Source organism: Octopus sinensis, linkage group LG19 (genome assembly GCF_006345805.1).
Source record: "Octopus sinensis linkage group LG19, ASM634580v1, whole genome shotgun sequence".
Lineage (NCBI taxonomy): Eukaryota > Metazoa > Mollusca > Cephalopoda > Octopoda > Octopodidae > Octopus > Octopus sinensis.
In genome coordinates, this window is record NC_043015.1 from 41,394,335 (window position 1) to 41,414,553 (window position 20,219).

Consider the following 20,219-nt stretch of genomic DNA (forward strand, 5'->3'; position numbering starts at 1 on the left):
CCATCATCACCATCACCATCATCATCATCATCACCACCATCATCATCATCATCATCCTCATCATCCTCATCATCATCATCATCGTCATCGTTGTCATCATTATCATTGTCATTGTCGTCATTACCGTCATCATTTAATGTGCATTTTCCATGCTGTTATGGGTTGGACAGTTTGACATGAGCTGGCAAGCCATTAACAGGAAAGATCTTTTACATGGCCACTTAGCTTGCTAAACACAGCAGCCAAGATTCCCTCGAATTATATCCTATTATCTTCGGAAAGAGACATTGTAGATGGCATTGTCCAAAGTAGACCAAGACTCAAAGGACATCGGGAGAATCACAAGTGGAAGGTCGTTGATAATAGTTCTCCACACGGTGGATTGAATTGGTAATTTGGGGATAAACAACATCAAAATCAAATCTAATTAGGATGGTTTTGAATCCTGGAGATAAAAACAAAACGTGTATGGCACTAAATAGCAATTTCTATATCTTACTTAACGTGAATATATAGAAGAAAGTCACAAAACTGCGGCATTTGTTTCGAGAAAGTATCTCGTATAGACCCAGAGCTCTAAAAAGCATAGAAGTGCATCAGTAGCTGACGGAAAGTATTTTGCACGTCATCAGTAGGGGCCAGGTTTGTCTAAGCATGCAGCTGATACCTGAAACTTGTTACTGATAATGGGCAAATATACAGAAATCACGGTTTAGCAATTCTACCTACGCTACCGGGCACTTTTTGTCCACAACTGGTAGATTTCTTTGCTTTTTAACATTATACGTCCATACAAGAAACTTTCTCAAGACGAATACGGCAGTTTTGTTGCTTTCTAAAAGTAAATCTACGTTAAGTAAGATATGCAGACTGCTATTGTGAACCAATTCTATTTCTACCGCTTATAACGAAAGTATATATTACTGACATAATTCCGTGCTGCATCTGCAGAATTTTGTCAGTGAAGAGGTCACGGTCTCAAAGCGACGAAAATATTTTGACAAATTAAATTTAAATGTTGAAGTGAATCTAACGGCTTTTGTGTGTTTCTTAAATGGCTTATAAACACCTTCTATGCTGCAATTGTTTTCGTTCCAGCACACGATCTCAGATCAGGTCACTTGCTATGCAAGTACATCATTGACAGAGTGGCTAACCAGCTTCCGTGCCAGTGACACATAAAAGGGCACCATTCGAGTATGATCGTTACCAGCGTCGCCTTACTGGCACTTGTGCCTGTGCTAGTAGGGTGCCAAGAGCACAATCCAAGCGTGATCGTTGCCAGAGCAACCAAATGGCTTCCGTACACGTGGCACGTAAAAGGGCACCATTCGAGCATAATCGTTACCAGCGTCGCCTTACTGGCACCTGTGCTGGTGGCATGTGTAAAAAGATTCGAGCGAGATCGTTGCCAGTACCGCCTGACTAGCCCCCATGCCGCTGGCATGTAAAAAGCACCCACTACACTCACGGAGTGGTTGGCGCTAGGAAGGGCATCCAGCTGTAGAAACCCTGCAAGATCAAGATTGGAGCCTGGTGCAGCCATCTGGTTCGCCAGTCCTCAGTCAAATCGTCCAACCCATGCTAGCATGGAAAGCGGACGTTAAACGATGATGATGATGATGATGATCGGCAGAAACGTTAGCACGTCGGGCGAAATGCTTAGCGGTATTTCGTCTGCCGCTACGTTCTGAGTTCAAATTCCGCCGAGATCGACTTTGCCTTTCATCCTTTCGGGGTCGATAAATAAGTACCAGTTACGCACTGGGGTCGATATAATCGACTTAATCCCTTTGTCTGTCCTTGTTTGTCCCCTCTGTGTTTAGCCCTTTGTGGGTAGTAAAGAAATATATATATTACGGCCTTCTAAAAATTACGTCGGCAGGACTTTAAAAGAAAGGTTTACTATAATTCCCTCTACACCGGCAATAGCAGTTGTGTCCCCTTATTGCAACAGCTGATGGTTGGTTTCTAAGGAAGATGAACGTCTCAAAAGCGAAATATGTTATAATCGGAGGAGGCATTGCTGGTGTGACCTGTGCTGAGACGGTAACACTAATATACAATTCTATGTGTGATCATTTGAAGCTTCGTAAAGTTAGAAATAAAACAAAGTTTAAGTACTTGTATTAAATACTTATAATTAGTGTAACTTCCTTTATTAGTATCAGACAATTCGATTTAATTTAATATCTTAGTAATTGAAATATTGGTAATAGTGTATATTTTATGGTAAAGGTCAGTGTCCGCTGGAACGACATTCCATATCAGTTTAACTGTCAACGAGTCGGCGAGGAAGTGGTCGCGCTACCTGCTAGAAATACCAGCTAAATCTATCTCTAATAACACCTCGCCGTCTTACACACACGCACACACACACATACACACAAAGACGGTAAAGGAATAAGGTCAGTGTCCGCTGGAACGACATTCCACATCAGTTTGAATGACTGTCAACTAGCCGGCGAGGAAGTGGTCGAGATACCTGCTAGAAATACCAGCCAAATCTATCTCTAATAACGCCTCGCCGTCTTACATACACACACACACACACAAAGATACATCGGACAGTGTAGTCCAGGATTTACATAAAAAAAGAAGATAATCAAATATCGACCGTCTTGGGTCTGAGATTAGCTGGACAATTGGTAATTTGGGGTTAAACAACAGCATCCACAACTAAACACACGGCGAGCAGCTCAGACTGTTTTGATATCATGTCTATATTTGACAGAAACAATTCATGTGTCGTGAGAGTTTAAGAAAATATGATGTTATTTTAACCGTAATGAAAGGGTCATCTCTGAATCACAAATCACTTCCTGGGGTTCCTGTTTGTGAAGCAGCTTTGGGACATCTATGAAAGAACCCACTGGGGTTGACCCCTAGTTACCATCTCTTGATCCCTTTCATACAACAATAACGACAACAATAAATTCATTCTCCTCCACCCCACTTCATCACTCACACCTACACACACACACACACACACACCATTTGGTGACCATTTCTTATGGCCCCAAATAAAAACCCAGCCTGAAATGACAAACTTATTCTATTTTGGTAAATTCTAGTAATATCTTTCTGAGTCTTTGATCCAGAATTCACTCAAACAGCTTCATTGCTGTTATTTATCACAACTACAATTTCCAACCAAAATGCAAATATATGGGAAACTACCACCTGTGTCATCTCCTGTGAAAGGTAGGAGAGTCCAGTTTGCTGGACATAGTTGTAGAGCTGAAAAAGAGGTAATTTCTACTCTTCTCCTCTGGAAGCCATCTGCTCGCGATACCAGAGGGCACACACTCTCCTACCCTGATGTAATCTCCAGGGATACAGGCATCCAGAAACAGGACCTCCGTAATGCTATGGACCGTGAAGTCTGGCGTAGCATGGTAAATTCCATTGTCTCGACCACGGTCGAACAATGATGATGATGATTGATTTTGATGTTGATATACTTGACTTAATAGGTCTCCTCAAGCACAGGATAATGACAGATACTGTTTTTAGCCCCAGGTCGGCCCTAACTTAACACATCTATGATCAAAGGACTTGGATCATAGGCAACAACTGTCACCATCCTATCTATTTTTAGGAATGCTGTATCTTGGATTACATCATTCAATGTGTTTTATTTTCCTGTTTGAAGGCAGCAGGGTGTGATTTTTAGGTCAGACTTGACTGCTATATTTAGCAAGCTAATTAACTACACAGAAGCCCCCCTTCATTAGCTTGTATTTAGTCTGTTATTTTTGGGTTCCAAATTTGTGTTCTAATTCCTCACCTAGATTGTTTTTAAAGCATTACTTTTATTCTAACCCACAGCAAGCATTGAAAGTGTTTTGTACAGTCTAAACCAACCTTCAACTGCAAATTAAGACAATTATATTTAATTATACAGTATATAATTATTACCATCCTGGTACACAAAGTGTGCCAGCAAGCGCTGTCCTGGTCATAGACATAACAGAGTACCATTGACTGGATACATACAAGACTAATTGATTTTGCAGTTGGCAGGTGACCATCCTCCTGAACAAACCATCTTTGACTCAGAAATGTCAGAGATGGATGACCTCAACCAGGAGAATAAAGAATTATGGACAGTTCTTTATTTTCTTAATTTTTCTTTAACATTTGTTTCTGTCATTGGATTGGGGCACAGCCTTGTAGGGGGTTTGTCAAAGAAATTGATCCCGGCCCTTGTTTTCAAGTTTGGTACTTATTCTAGTGGTCTGTTTTGCCAAACTGCTAAGTTACACGGATGTAAACAAACCAACATTGGTTGTCAAGCAATGGTGGCAACAAACCTACACGCACATACGTACATAAATACATATACATACACACATACATACATATATATATACATACATACATACACACTTACGTACATACATACATACACACATACATACATACTACATACATACATACATACACACACTCATACATGCATCCATGCAAGAATGCATACATATACATGCACCTTTGATAAGTCCTAGTGCACCTGAGCACTGTATGCAATAATTAAGGTGGCAAGCTGGCAGAATTGTTAGCATGCCGGGTGAGATTCTTAGCAGTATTTCATCTGTCTTTATGTTCTGAGTTCAAATTCTGCCATGGTCAACTTTGCTTTCATCCTTTCAGGCTCGATAAATTAAGTACCAATTGCGTACTGGGGTTGATGTCATCGACTTAACCCTTTCCCCCAAATTCGAGGCCTTGTGCTTCCAGTAGAAAGAATTATACACAATAATTTCATTATTATTATTATTATTATTATTATTATTATACATTCATACGTACATACACACATACACACACACTCATACATACATACATACATATGTATGATGAGCTTCCATTAGTTTCCATCTACTACATTTACGTCCCAAGTTCGATCTCATTGTGTGGCATCTTGCACAAAACTTGAACAAACATCATTTTCTTACAGCCTTTTGAGTGAATTTTGGATTAAAGGTAGCCATACAGAATCCTGTTTGGTGGATTGTATCTCTAATTCAAAATGTACAACCCAGTCGTACTGTCTTGCTGATTCTGGCTGAGATGACCCGACAAATGAAGTGAGTTCATGGCTCGCAGGACGGCCTGCTGTGCTTACCTTGGATCGTAGGGCAACCTGCTGTGCTTGAGGAGACCTATTGAGTCAAGTACATCAACGTCAAAATAAAAATCAAATGGAAATTGCAGTTGTGATACCCGTGCCGGTGGCATGTAAAAAGCACCATCTGAACGTGGCCATTGTCAGCATCCCCTAGCACCTGTGCAGGTGGCACAAAAAAACACCCACTACACTCACGGAGTGGTTGGCGTTAGGAAGGGCATCCAGCTGTAGAAACTCTGCCAGATCAGACTGGAGCCTGGTGCAGCCTCCTGGCTTCCCAGACCCCGGTCGAACCGTCCAACCCATGCTAGCATGGAAAGCGGATGTTAAACGATGATGATGATGTGTCTGTGGAATACTCAGTCACCAAGAATTAATTCAAAACCATGTGAATCAATAAGCATTACTTTTGACAATAATTTGAATGCTAAAGGGTCAAAGCAAGAAGTTTGCCTCATAGACTCATAGAATGAAACACACCCTCAGACAGATTGCTACCAAAAAGGTTCAATAAGATGCCCTTCATTTTTCAATGATTGTAAAGTATGATTTTGAGATGTGTCTGCTATTTCTAGCAGGTTGGGTGATAGTACAGACTCTTCCTTGTCAAACAATTTGAGCGGTTGTTTCTTGTGAAATTAAGCTGAAATTTTTTTGTTCCCACAAAGAACACGTACACATCCAACTCTAAACAGTTTATGGAATTTTTTACTTCCAGCTTTCGTGGTTATGTCCAGAAGAAACCATTATTCTTTTGTCTGCATCGAGTCTAGTGAAAGCTGTTACAAATTTCAATCAGGTAAGTCAATACTATTTTTCGTCATCATGACAGCAAATATATTTTATATTTGATTTATTCTTCTAAAATGTTGCTAAATGTTTCGTGTTTTTATTGTCATTCCTAACTGAGTCCGACAAAATGTTGGTTTCACTACTTTAAAAAGAGTTAATTCTTTCGTATCTTGTTGATATGAAGCAGTGCTCAAAACCAAGATAGATAACTCTTGTCAGTACCGTCCTCATAACTTCGAACAGGTACCATTCGTTAAGAAGATGGGTTTCAAAATTAACAGGTTCCAGCCCCACCACCACAACAAACACTTTCAAAAAATACCAGTAACTTTTTTTTAGCTCCTTCCTCTTTATTTTAATGAAATAACCAAACAGTTTTGGCCTTCTATAATTCTCTTTTTTTCTGCTTCTGTGTTGGACAACTTTAAAAAGTTGGAAGTCCAGCTTGGTGGCATTTCTTCCAACTCTTTACATTCTGAGTTCAAATGCTGCCAATGCCAACTTTGTCTTTCATTCTTTGGAGGGGTCGATTAAATAAAATACCAGTTAGGTAATGGGGTTGATGTAACCAACTTGTTCCCTCCCCTCCTAATAGTTGGCCTTGTGCCAAAATTAGTAAGAATTATTATTATTATTATTATTATTATTGAGTGAGAGAGCAGTGCATGCCATCAAAGTGGCACTGGGGTAAAATATACAAAGCCCAGTATACCCATCATGACTACCCGTCTGATAAGGGTACACTTGGTACATGCATCACAACCATGTGTGCGTGACATGGTGATCTCATATCAAGATAAACAGTGCATGACTTTGCAGGTGGGGCCCAGTTAGAATTTTCTTCTGGTTGAGTAACCCATCCCGCTCAAAAGGTCCCTGAATTATTATCATTATTATTATTATTAGTAGTAGTAGTAGTATTGGTATTATTAAGAATGGTATGTTGGCAGAATCATTAGCATCACTGGAATAAAGGCTCTGCAGAATTTACTCTTGCATTTTTCGTTCTGGGTTCAAATCCCACTAGGGTCAACTTTACCTTTCATCCTTTTGGGAGCAGAGCAATAAAATATAGTACCAGTCAAATACTGGGGTCAATGCTAATGACTAACCCCTCCCCCATCAAAAATTCCCAGCTTTCTGCCTAAATCAGAAATGTAGTAATTGCTGTTGTTGTTATTATTATTATTTGACATTTGATAGTTTCAGACAAATTTCTACAGCATCATCTGCTACACATCTGTGCACTGTGTGTTCTTGTTCTTTGGGGTTTTTTTTGCTTTTTTTTGTTGTTGTTGTTGGGGGAGTACAAACTCTTCTCATTGTTGTATTGCATTAGTTTGTTTTGTCATGAGGTTTGGCTTGTCTGCGAGTGAAAGAATTGAAAAGGGTGGCCAAAGTTGTCAGGAGTAGCATTGGTGAATTTCAGGAAACATGGATTTTTTGAAGAATTTAGTGTTCTGATCTCTAGCGTAGCTAGTGGGGAGGGGTAGTAGAGGTGGTCCGCTCCAGGCGGCACTTTTAAAGGGGGTGGCGCTTTTAGGTCTGCTGTAGGCAATATGTGCTTTTTGCGGGACCCAGGGGCGGTAAATGGAAGGGCCACCCCAGGCAGCACACACTCTAGCTACACTAATGGTTCTGACAGATACCAAATAATGTAGACAGCTTATTCCATGTTTTGACAAGAGTGAGTGTGAAAATAAAAAAAATGTTTCCAGAAGTTACTAATACCATTTTGTTTATCATTTCAGATTACAAAGACTCTAGAAGTCTTTGATGTAGAAGAAAAGTCTTTTGCTGAAATTGAAACGGTCAATAAGAACATTGTGATATTACATAAAGAAGTCGTATCTTTGGATTCAGTGGAACAGGTACGGTTTTACATTGAAACTCCGACGTCTGGCAGCTGACTTGGCAGACACCCATAAAATTATTAACCATCTTACTAACAATAACTCTGAGCACCTTTACAAACTCCACCTGTCTAACTCCACCCGTGGACATGTTTACAAAGTCAGAAAACAGCACAGCTCCCATGACTTTCGCAAACATGTTTTTCACGCTAAGAGTTGCTGAAGCATGGAACAAACTGCCAGCATCAGTTGTTAGTTGTCGGAGCACTGCATCCTTCAAAACTTCCATGCTTCCTGAGATTCGCCAACACTACACTTGATTTTCTCCCCTCCATACACACGCAAGCATGTACCTGACTCATACACTGTTCACTTCCCAGACATTTGTACATTACTGCATATGCTTTATACACAATTTTGACAAGTTGTGGTGCACCTGAGCACTGCATACAATAATTTTATTATTATTATTATTATTATTATTATTATTATATTACAACAACCAGCTTAACATGTTATAAATGTAGTTTTTAAAATATATTTTCATATTTCCCCATGATCCTGGTAATTAAACAATGCTTTTCATGTAGCAACTGAGAACAGGATCAGTCCTAGGTTTGTTGGTGCCCCAAGTGAGCTAAATTTTGGTGTCTTTACAAAGAACCAAAAATCAGCCTACTTGAGGTGCCAGTGATACTGGGGTTGAGGGTACTAACTAACACCTTCCTCCAAATTTCAGGCTCTGTGCTTACATTAGAAACAATTATTATTGTTGTTGTTGTTATTATTATTATTTTATTATTATTATTATTATTATTATTATTATTAAGAAGGCAGTGAGCTGGCAGAATTGTTAGCACACCAGGAAAAATGCTTAGCAGTATTTCATCTATCTTTACAATCTGAGTTCAAATCCACCGAGGTTGACTTTGCCTTCCATCTTTTTGGGGTCAATAAAATGAGTACCAGTTGAACACTGGGATCAATGTAATCGACTAGCCCCCTCACCCAAAATTTCAACCCTTGTGCCTTTAATTGAAAGGTTTATCGTCATCATCATCATCAAGGTGGTGAGCTGGCAAAATCATTAACATGTTGCTTCGCTACATTTCGTCCATCTTTATTTTTTGAGTTCAAATTCCACTGAGGCTAACTTTGCCTTTTATCCTTTCAGTGGGTCGATAAAATAAGTACCATCTGAGCACACTGCAGTCAATGTATTTGACTTACCCATTTCCTCGGAATTGCTGGCCTTGTGCCACAATTTGAAATCATCATTAGTATTTTCATTTTAATTTTAAAAAATTACAGTTTTGAAATATTTTTGCATGGATTAAAATGTTGACGATGTATAAAAGTATAGATGTAATCGTCATCATTATCATCATCGTTTAATGTCCGTTTTCCATGCTAGCGGTTTGACCAGGGTCTGGGAAGCCAGAAGGCTGCACCAGGCTCCAGTCTTATCTGGCAATGTTTCTACAGCTGGATGCCCTTCCTAACGCCAACCACTCCGTGAGTGTAGTGGGTGCTTTTTACGTGCTGTGTTTTTGTGTGCGTGCATGCACATACATGCGTGCATGTGTTATTTTGGTAAGCAAATTATTAAGTATTAAATATAAAACTTAGATGCAAAGGAATAGCTGTATTGTTTAGAAGTTCATATTGAACCCCTTGATTTCAGGTCATTTAAACAAAAATATTCATATAAATATCCTTTTTTTTTCATATTTATTTAGAACATTAAAACTGCTGATGGAAGTGAGATTTCATATGAGAAACTGTGTATTTGTACAGGTGGTAAACCAAAGGTGAGTCACCATTTCATTTTTATGTTGCCAGTGTTTGGGTTACTGAAGGTTGTGTCACAGCAGGGAAGAGACCACGCCTGAGTGATTCATGTTTTGTCAATGTGTTTGGGTTGATGGATACCTGGAGACAAGTATGTTACCTGCTTGCTGAGTAATGAATGTGTGCAGGTAAAAAATGGCACATAAAAAGCACCATTCGAGCGTTAGGCTTCAGGGAAGCAATGTGGTCGATGCCGGTGCCACGCAACTGGCACCCATGCTGATGGCATGTAAAAGTGCCAATTACATTCTTGGAGTGGTTGACGTTAGGAAGGACATCCAGTCGTAGAAACCATGCCAAATCAGACTGGAGTTTGGTGCAGCGCCGTCCAACCCATGCCAACATGAACATCATCATCATCATCATCGTTTAACGTCCGTTTTCCGTGCTAGCATGGGTTGGACGGTTCGACCGGGGTCTGGGAAGCCAGGAGGCTGCACCAGGCTCCAGTCTGATCTGGCAGTGTTTCTACAGCTGGATGCCCTTCCTAATGCCAACCACTCCGTGAGTGTAGAACAACAGTATTAAATGAGGGTGATGAATGTTGAGAAGATATGTGAATTGTGGTCATTGCTGATGATGGTGATGTGTAAAAGGCATCGGTGCCAGTGACATGTGAAAGACACTCAGTACACTTTGTAGAGTGGTTGGCATTAGGAAGGGCATCCAGCTGTAAAAACCAAACCAAAACAGATGGATGGAGTCTGGCACAACTCTCTCGAGTTATATTTGTTTGGCCCCCAATTTTACCCTCCCCCCCCAATTACTTCATGTGTAGGAGCAACCCTACTTTGTGATCTTTGCAACTAAATTAATATTCATTTTTCTGTATCTGTTTTCTGTAGGTAATTGCAGACAGTCCTTATGTTCTTGGAATCAGAGATACGGAAAGTGTTCAAGTGAGTAAAATAAAAACAAGTCTTAACCTTTTAGCATTCCAATTATTCTTTCAAATTGCTTTGGATTAATCCTGCATTATCTCATAGCTTTGAGATTTCAATGATCTGATTGTTTATTTATAGAATTACATTGTAGAATAGGTGTGAGAGGTCAAATCTGGTCAGTTTTACCATAAAACAAGTAGAATATTTGAACCAGATATGACCAGTTTAAATGCTAAAGCGGTAAAAAAAATTAAATTATTTTTCTGATAAAATAAAACCTTAGATTAACAAATCACATCTTCAGTTTTATTTCTCTGCATAAGTTATATTTTTGTTAGTCAAAAATCTAAAATCAAAGGCTGGTGAGAGGGTACTGGCAACAGCCACGCTCAAATGTTATTTTTCACGTGCCAGTAAGGTGACGCTGGTAATGATCATGCTTGAATGGTATTTTTTATGTGCCACCGACAGCGGCCCTGGCGACGATCATGCTCAGATGGTGCTCTTAGTGCTCCACTAGCACGGATGCCAGTCATGCAAATCATAAAAATATAATAAGAGTCTTTAGACATCATATGGCTATGAAGGTTTCCCCTCACTCCGAGTGGTGGTGGTGGTGGGGGGACTCTACTAGCCATAGGAATCAAAGGGGTCCATAGAGAAAAAATGGTGGAGAACCACTACTATAGAGACACACACACACAAAAAAGAAACACAAAATAATTTCTGTAAATACAAGTCTCTTGTATTGAGTGTCTTTTTCATTCTATCTGACCATTTTTTTGTTTTTTGTTTTGTCTCAGACTTTCCAAGAAAAGCTTTCTTCAGCCAGGAGGGTCATAATTATTGGAAACGGTGGAATCGCTACAGAACTGGTGTAAGTAATTATAGAATTCCTTATTTCTTTTTGTTCTTTTGGGGGGTCAATAAAATAAATACCAGTTGAGCTCTGGGGTCAATGTAACCAACTTACTCCCTCTCCAAAAAATGTTGACCTTGCACCAAACTTTGAAACCATTATTAATATTGTAATTACTTTAACCATTTTTGGTATAAGTTCTTATGCACTTTTTGCTCCAAGACCTTCAGGTGACATGTGAAATGGAACCAGTTCTGAGCTGTTCATTCTGGACATGGTTTTTGTTTAGAATGATCTTTCATAGAAGGGTAACCACTAATCACTTTGTCCAGCTCACAGCCTCCTCCTCCTCCTTCTTCTTCTTCTTCTTCTTCTTCTTCTTCTCCTCCTCCTCCTCCTCCTCCTCCTCCTCATCATCATCATCATCATCATCATCATCATCATCATCATCATCAATAACAACAATACATATTTGCAATTAATTTCCCCTTTTGGTTTGCAATCAAATATCTTCTTCCACCTCTTTATTAGACTTATTAATTAATCTGTGTGTGATTGTCTATTGATTTTTCTAGATATGAGATTGAAGGGTGTTCAGTGATTTGGGCAATCAAGGACAAATCAATCAGCAGCACTTTTGTGGATGCTGGGGCTGGGGAATTCTTCCTGAAGAAACTAAACAAGAAGAAAGAACAAAAGAAACCAATTCTGAAGAGAATGAAATACAACATCAACGGTAAATATGCAAATTTATTCGATATTTATTCTATATTTTTACACATTTTGTTTTTATATTGGTTATTTGTTTTTGGATGCTAATTAATTTTATCCTTTGTTTTGTTTTATTTTTTATCATTAGTTTTGTTTTTGTTTTTTGTTTTTAATTGAGTCGTTAAGAAGTTTGGTTTGCAATCATGAAGTCTCAAGTTCAATCCCACTTTGATGATAACGATAATTATGGTGATAATATTAGTGGAGGACAGCTGCATAAAGAAGTGCTGAGGGTATCTGTGGAAGGGGTAGATCCAGGAAGACATGGGACAAAGTGGTGAGAAAGGATCTTCAGACGCTGGGTCTCACTGAGGAGATGACAAGGGACCAGGAGATGGTCCCTTTCTTATACTTAATAAGGTGTGTCAAGCTAAGTAAAATCGCTGTCTTCCACAGATGCAGGCTTGTCCTTTCGGGTGCCAGTGCCACTTAAACGGCACCTGTGCCACTTAAACGGCACCTGTGCCACTGCTGCATTAACGCACCTGTGCTGGTGCCACATAAATGCACCCTTGCCGGTGTCATGTAAAAAGCACCCAGCACACACTCTTAAGTGGTTGGTGTTAGGAAGGGCATCCAGCCATAGAAACCATGCCACAACAGACAGTTGGGGTCTGGACAGCTCCCTACTAGCCAGCTCCATGCCAAACCTATTTCTTTATTACCCACAACAGACCAAACATAGAGGGGACTTACAAGGACAGACATAGGTATTAAGTCGATTATATCGACCCCAGTGCGAAACTGGTACTTAATTTATCGACCCCGAAAGGATGAAAGGTAAAGTCGACCTCGGCAGAATTTGAACTCACAACGTAATGGCAGCCAAAATACTACTAAACATTTCGCCTGACGTGTTAATGATTCTGCCAGCTCGCCACCAAACCATCCAACCCATGCCAGCATGGAGAGTGGATGTTAAACGATGATGATGATGATTTGGTGGTCGTCGTTGTCATCGTCATGACAGTGGAAGCAACAACTGACCTACTTTGCTCTGTATTGAATATGTTCTCATCTCATTAACTGTCGATTTCATGCATAATTAATCTTCTAGTAATTAACCTGTGTTTTATTGTTGTTGTTGTTTTTAAAAAAATATTTAAGAAATAATGTTCCTAATGATTCTCATTAACGAAGTGCTCCCTTCTGCTGTTTGTTTTCAGCTACAGACAAAACTTCAAGGTCTGTTGTGGGTGGAGCCTTAGGACCAGACTGGTCAAGCGATTTAGTCATGTCAGGAATCCAAACAGTAAGTCGGATTGTAACCATAATAAGAATTCTTTTTTCGGTAATTAGATGGCAAGCTGCCAGAATCATTAGCATGCCGGACAAAATGAGTTGGATGGTTCCACAGGAGCTGGCTAGCCAGAAAAATGTCCCAAGTCTACTGTCTGCTTTACTATGTTTCCTCTTTGGGATGCCCTTCCTAATACCAACCACTTTACAGAGTCTGCTTGGTGCATTTTGCATAGCATTGGCATGAGTGGGGTCATTGAGTTTGGCAGTAGTATTGAGGGAGGTGGCTTTATGTCGAAGTGTGTGGCTTTGTGGTTAGGCTGTTGGATTCGTGATCATGAGATTGTGGTTTCGATTCCTGGAGCGGGCATTGCATTGTGTTCTTGAGCAAAACACTTCATTTCACGTTGCTCCTGTCCACTCAGCCGGTAAAAATGAGTAACGCTGCGATGGACCTGCATCCTGTCCAGGTGGGGTGTTTATATGCCATGAAACCAGGAAACCAGCCCTGATGAGTCGACATGGCTCAAAAAAGTTACCTTTACCTTTATTGTAAAAATAAACAATCACATCATTGAAATTTCTAAGCTATGAGATAATGCATGATTAATTCAAAACAATGTCTATATATATATATATATACACACACACACATAAGTGGATGTTGAAAAGTTCCTGGCTTTGGGTTAAAGAAAATACAGGAGGATCAGTTAATTATGGTTTTATTCAACATATTCCCCCCTCAGATTCACACACCTATTGCAACGGTCCTTCAGTTTATTTAAGGTGTGTAAAAGAACCCAGAAGGTTGTACCTCCAACCAGGCCTTTTGCAATACCTTTAACCCTTTTGTTACCAACCCAGCTGGAACTGCCTCACCAAACCTTAGTCACAATTTATGTTCCTAACACTAGCTCAATGATAACTAAGTTATTTTACTAAATTCTTTGTTATATTTAAAATTAATTGAAAGAAACACAGAGCATCTCAAAATAAATACTGTAACGAAAGGGTTAAAGTCAGGAACTTTTCACCAACCCCTTTGTACATTTGATAGAGTAATCTGAATGCCAAAGGGTTAATGTTAGAAATCCTTATTTGGTGATGTGTCCTGAATGGATTTCATTGGATTGGTTCCTTTTACAGATCTCCCACAATGTCCACGTAGAATTTCAAGTAGAAGTGGAAAAAATTTTATCTTCTGATGAATTCAAACAATCTGGAAAACAAGAGACTTGCTCTCCTTTTGAAGATAAAGACAGCGTGACAACAAGTATGGAAAGTTTATACTTTTTGCTTACTTATAAACACACACACACACACACACAAATATTTCTTCCCATCATGCTCTCTGATATCCTCTCATCTCTCAGTCATTCCTCTCACTATCACCCGTCACTCTCTTTCCTCCTGTTTCCCTCCTCTAACTATCTCCCTCCAGCACTGTATCTTTCCCATTCCTCCTCACCCCCTCTCACTCTGATCATTGTTTCCCTCTCCCCTCTTACTCTTGCTCCATCCACCACCCCACCCTCACCTCTGTTTGTTCTCTCGATCATATTTCCTTGAAGGAATGGAGACTTCATAGACTACTGATGACTCTTTGGGTGTTGTGGGACACAAGGCAACCTCTCTGCTGGCGCCACGATGAAATGCAGTCCTTTATGTTCTTTAAAATAGCTGATGTTGGGAAGGGCATCCAGCCATAGAAACCATAATAGGAACGGAAGGTTCCGAGTGAGATGTGGTCCTCCGATTTCATAAGAGAGCAACAACCCCGAATAAAAACTAATTCAGATCATGACTCATCCAACCCATACCAGCACGAAAAGCTGACATAAAAATGATGATGATGATGATGATAAATATATATTATCATCATCATCACGACCACCTTTGTATTCAAGTACCATGTTCTTCACCTTGTTTTGCACTTGTATATCTCTCACTACCTGGAATCACTTCCTTTGACATCCAAGTTCACTTTTACCACAGCTCCTCTCCACTCATACTTCACATTGATCGTCCTTCTATGCTAACAGTTACCTTTCCCTCTCCCTTGAAACACTTCCTTTTGACTCACCCCCTATTTTATGATAATTTATTTGTTAATTTTCAGCTGATTGGCCGATCTATGTGCTTCTAAAAAATGGTAAAGTCTATGGCTGTGATTTTGTTGTGAGTGCCACAGGTGTGGTACCAAACACAGAACTTCTTCTTCAGGGTATCTCTGTAAGTATTTTATATAATATATCAGGTCATCCCATAAGTTCAGTCCGATTTTACCTTTTTTGAAAATTGAGTGAAATTTAATAGTATTTTAGAATGTCTAATGGAATTAAAAATTACTTTTATGCATTTGTGTACATTTAAAGTAAGTAAATACATGAAGGAAGGAAGGTGTGCCTCTCAGTTGGAGGAATGAAAAGACATGTCAGAAGAGTTCATGCTGTGGCACCTGTTCCTTCTGCCAGCCAGCACAGCTGTGCATTATGCAATAGAATGTGCAAGACTCTCGCCAGACTCAAGAGTCATACAACGGACTCACACTGCACCTGTGTTGACTCATTTCAAGGATTCTTTCTAGCAATGGTTTTGTTCGTATCTGAGAAAGCAGCTAAGATATTTCTTTACTACCCACAAGGGGCTAAACATAGAGAGGACAAACAAGGACAGACAAAGGGATTAAGTCGATTACATCGACCCCAGTGCGAAACTGGTACTTTATTTATCGACCCCGAAAGGATGGAAGGCAAAGTCGACCTCGGCGGAATTTGAACTCAGAACGTAACGACAGATGAAATACGGCTACGCATTTCGCCCGGCATGCTAACATTTCTGCCAGCTAGCCGCCTTAAAAGCAGCTAAGATATGTGTGTGTGTGTGTGAATCAATCAATCATCATCATCGTTGCATGTAGCATGCTTTCACTAATTGATTAATTTTTATAAGAAGTCACCAGCAGACACAGACACCATTTCAGACTAGAACACCAAAATGAATCCAGTGGAATATTTGGGGTGTGGCAACTTTGAGGGAGAGACAGTGGCACCATTAGTCAAGTGGTGCTCATCTACGGCTGAATAGCCTGAGCAACATAGAAATGAAGTGCTTTATTCAAATACACCATACAACAGAATACAGGAATTGAACCTATGATTACGTGGTCACAGACCCAGCACCTTAAGCATTAAGCCACATGCTTCCAAACACACACAAACGCACACACTCACATGGACACACTGACACACACTCACACATGCATACATACACAAAGATGTGCAAACCTTAGGAAAACAGTTGCAAAAATGATAACGGTAGCGTTGGTATGTGTATGTGCATGTGTGTTTGTATGTGAGTATGTGTGCGTGTTTACGTTCATCCACACATATTTAAAAGAATCAAAACTCAACCTCCAAGTTTAACTCAAATTCTGAGCCTGACTCAAACTTTCCTTCTGTTTTAGTTTGACCGTAGTGAAGATGGTGGAATTAAAGTCAATTCAAAGATGCTGACTTCGGTACCAAATGTCTTTGCTGCTGGAGATGTCTGTAGTCCATCTTGGAAACTTTCTGAACATTGGTTCCAGGTAAGTGAGGAAACTAATTGATATCTTCCGTATTGTAATTTCATGCTGCCTCTGGTGTGGACTTGTTCAGCTTCAGTCGAATAAATACTCTCTTCTACATATTTTAAGTACTGAACGTGGTCATTGCCAGTGCCGCCGGACTGGCTCCCATGCAGGTAACACGTAAAAAACACCTTTTGAGCATGGTCATTGCCAAAAAGGTGGCAAGCTGGCAGAAACGTTAGCATGCTGGGTGAAACACTTAGGAGTATTTTGTCTGCCATTATGTTCTGAGTTCAAATTCCGCCGAGGTCGACTTTGCCTTTCATCCTTTCGGAGTCGATAAATTAAGTACCAGTTACGCACTGGGGTCGATGTAATCGACTTAATCTGTGTGTCTGTCCTTGTTTGTCCCCTCTGTTTTTAGCCCCTTGTGGGCAATAAAGAAATAAGAACTGCCTGACTGGCCCTCATGTTGGTGGCATGTAAAAGCACCCACTACACTCTCGGAGTGGTTGGCGTTAGGAAGGGCATCCAGCTGTAGAAACGTTGCCAGATCAGATTGAGCCTGGTGCAGCCTTCTGGCTCACCAGTCCTCAGTCAAACCATCCAACCCATGCCAGCATGGAAAGCAGACGTTAAACGACGATGATGATGATGATGATGATGATGATGATGATTTCACTATTAGTACATGCAAACATGAATCTATATACATAAGTATACTTACGTAGTAGAAATACAATCCTGACAAATTTAACCGTTTTTCCGCAGACTGAAGAAAATGAACATCCTTAATTAACTTTTTAATTAGCTTTTCAATTAACATCCTTAATTAACTTCCATGCCTGTTAACTGTTATAATTTCGTCCATTGTGCCTAAATTCTTTAATGTATGACCCAATATATATATATAAATATATATATGTATGTATGCATGTATTTTTTCTTTTTTTAGATGCGTCTTTGGACCCAAGCAAGGCAGATGGGGGCCTATGCTGCTAAAAGCATGGTTGCCAGTGGAAACCAGGAAGATATAGAAATGGATTTTTGTTTCGAGTTGTTTTCACACGTCACTAAATTTTTCAATTCCAAGGTAAATATACTTCTTCTTCTTCTTCTTCTCCTCATTCTTCTTCTTCTTCTTCTTCTTCTCCTCCTCCTCCTCCTCCTCCTCCTCCTTCTTCTTCTTCTTCTTCTTCTTCTTCTTCTTCTTCATCATCATCATTCTGTTTTGTCAAATCTTTGTTAATGCTCACATTCTTTAATTCTTCAAAAAAATTTCTTTTTTTACTGCACTAAAACTATGGTCTTTCCATCCCCATTTACTCCAGGTTATCCTGCTTGGCAAATTCAATGCCCAAGGGCTTGGTAATGATTATGAACTTCTTCTAAGAGTAACAGAAGGTAGGTACCCTAAGTGGCAGATCTTTTTTGTTGGGTGTCTTTTACAGTCAAGGCTTAGATGCTGCTTGGCTCATTAGACACCAAAAATAAGGAATTCTCACATTATTACACACACACACACACACATTCTCTTATTCTTTTACTCATTTCAGTCATTTGACTGGGGCCATGCTGGAGCACTGTCTTTTAGTTGAAGAGATCACCCTCTGGACTTATTCTTTTTAAGTCTGGTACTTATTCTATTGGTCTCTTCGGCCGAACCACTAAGTTACAGGGACGTAAACACACCAACATCGGTTGTCAAGCAATGTAGTGGGGGGACAAACACAGACACAGAGACACACATAAATACACACACACACATGCACACACACAGACACATATGTGAAGGGCTTCTTTCAGTTTCCGTCCAGCAAACCCACTCACAAGGCTTTGGTCGTCCTGAGGCTATAGTAGAAGACACTTGCCCAAGGTGCCACACAGTGGGACTGAACCCAGAACCGTGTGACTGGTAAGCAAGCTACTTACCACACAGCCACTCCAAACAATATATTTAAATATATTTTTTTTAATTTGCAGATGAGGAATATCTGAAAGTCGTGTTAAGTAACAACAGGATGCAAGGAGCCATCCTCATTGGAGAAACTGACATGGAGGAAACGTTTGAAAACCTCATTCTTAACCAAATGGACCTCACCTGTTTTAAGGAAAACCTTTTGGAACCTGGAATTGACGTGGATGATTTTTTTGATTAAAGCTTATTGTTTTTATTATTATTATTATTATTATTATTGCCAAGATGGCAAGCTGGCAGAATTATTTGTACGTTGGATAAAATGCTTAACAACATTTCGTCCATCTTTAAGTTCTGAGTTCAAATCCTACCAAGGTTGACTTTGCCTTTTATGTCCTTTTGGGGTCGATAAAATAAGTACCAGTTGATCTCTGGGGTTGATGTAATCAACTAACTCCACTCCCCACTCGGAAACATTTTTTCCCGCTAAGAGTTGCTGAAGCATGGAACAAACTGCCAGCATCAGTTGTTAGTTGTCGGAGCACTGCATCCTTCAAAACTTCCATGCTTCCTGAGATTCGCCAACACTACACCTGATTTTCTCCCCTTTATACACACGCAAGCATGTATCTGACTCATACACTGTTCACTTTCCAGACATTTGTACATTACTGCATATACTTTATATGCACTTTTGACAAGTTGTGGTGCACCTGAGCACTGTATACAATAATTTCATTATTATTATTATTATAAAATTTCAGGCCTTGTTCCTATATTATAAAGGAATTTTATTATCAGGGCTGTATATTCCGGGTGTGCTAGGTGTGTGCTGCAAACCCATCGTAAATGGCAAATTCGTTATAAATATTAACCTTACTAATTAATTTAATCAGAAATCTTAATGGAAAATTTTTGTTATACCCCTGCTTTAAATTTGGTGGCATTAGGGGTGGCAGCATACCCAATACAACCACCACCATACCCCACCGATTATTATTATTGCCAAGAAGTTTCGATCTAATCGATGGCCCCCTACCTCAAAATTTCAGGTCTTATGCCTAGAGTAGAAAAGATTATTAATATTATTATTATTATTATTATTAAGGTGGTGAGCTGGCAGAATCGTTTGCATGGTGGGCGAAATGCTTAGCGGTATTTTGTCTGTCTTTACGTTCTGAGTTCAAATTTCGCAGAGGTTGACTTTGCCTTTCATCCTTTTGGGGTCGATAAAACAAGTACCAGTTGTGTACTAGGGGAGGGGCGGGTCGATGTAATCAACTGGCCCCCTTCCCCGAAATTTCAGGCCTTGTGCCTATAGTAGGAGTCCAAATGCTGTTGAAGTCA

At 39.8% G+C, this 20,219-nt stretch overlaps 1 protein-coding gene across 1 annotated transcript; it reads left to right on the plus strand.

Annotated features, from left to right (window-relative positions):
- Positions 1–1,913: 1,913 nt before the first annotated feature.
- Positions 1,914–19,137, plus strand: LOC115222147 (pyridine nucleotide-disulfide oxidoreductase domain-containing protein 1). Its single transcript, XM_029792286.2, has 14 exons — positions 1,914–2,049; positions 5,853–5,933; positions 7,678–7,797; positions 9,519–9,590; positions 10,476–10,529; positions 11,318–11,391; positions 11,949–12,109; positions 13,311–13,396; positions 14,530–14,656; positions 15,503–15,615; positions 16,850–16,972; positions 17,910–18,047; positions 18,286–18,358; positions 18,938–19,137. The coding sequence occupies exons 1-14, from the start codon at positions 1,981–1,983 to the stop codon at positions 19,111–19,113; spliced, it is 1,467 nt and encodes a 488-aa protein (XP_029648146.1). The 5' UTR covers positions 1,914–1,980; the 3' UTR covers positions 19,114–19,137.
- The last annotated feature ends 1,082 nt before the right edge of the window (positions 19,138–20,219 follow it).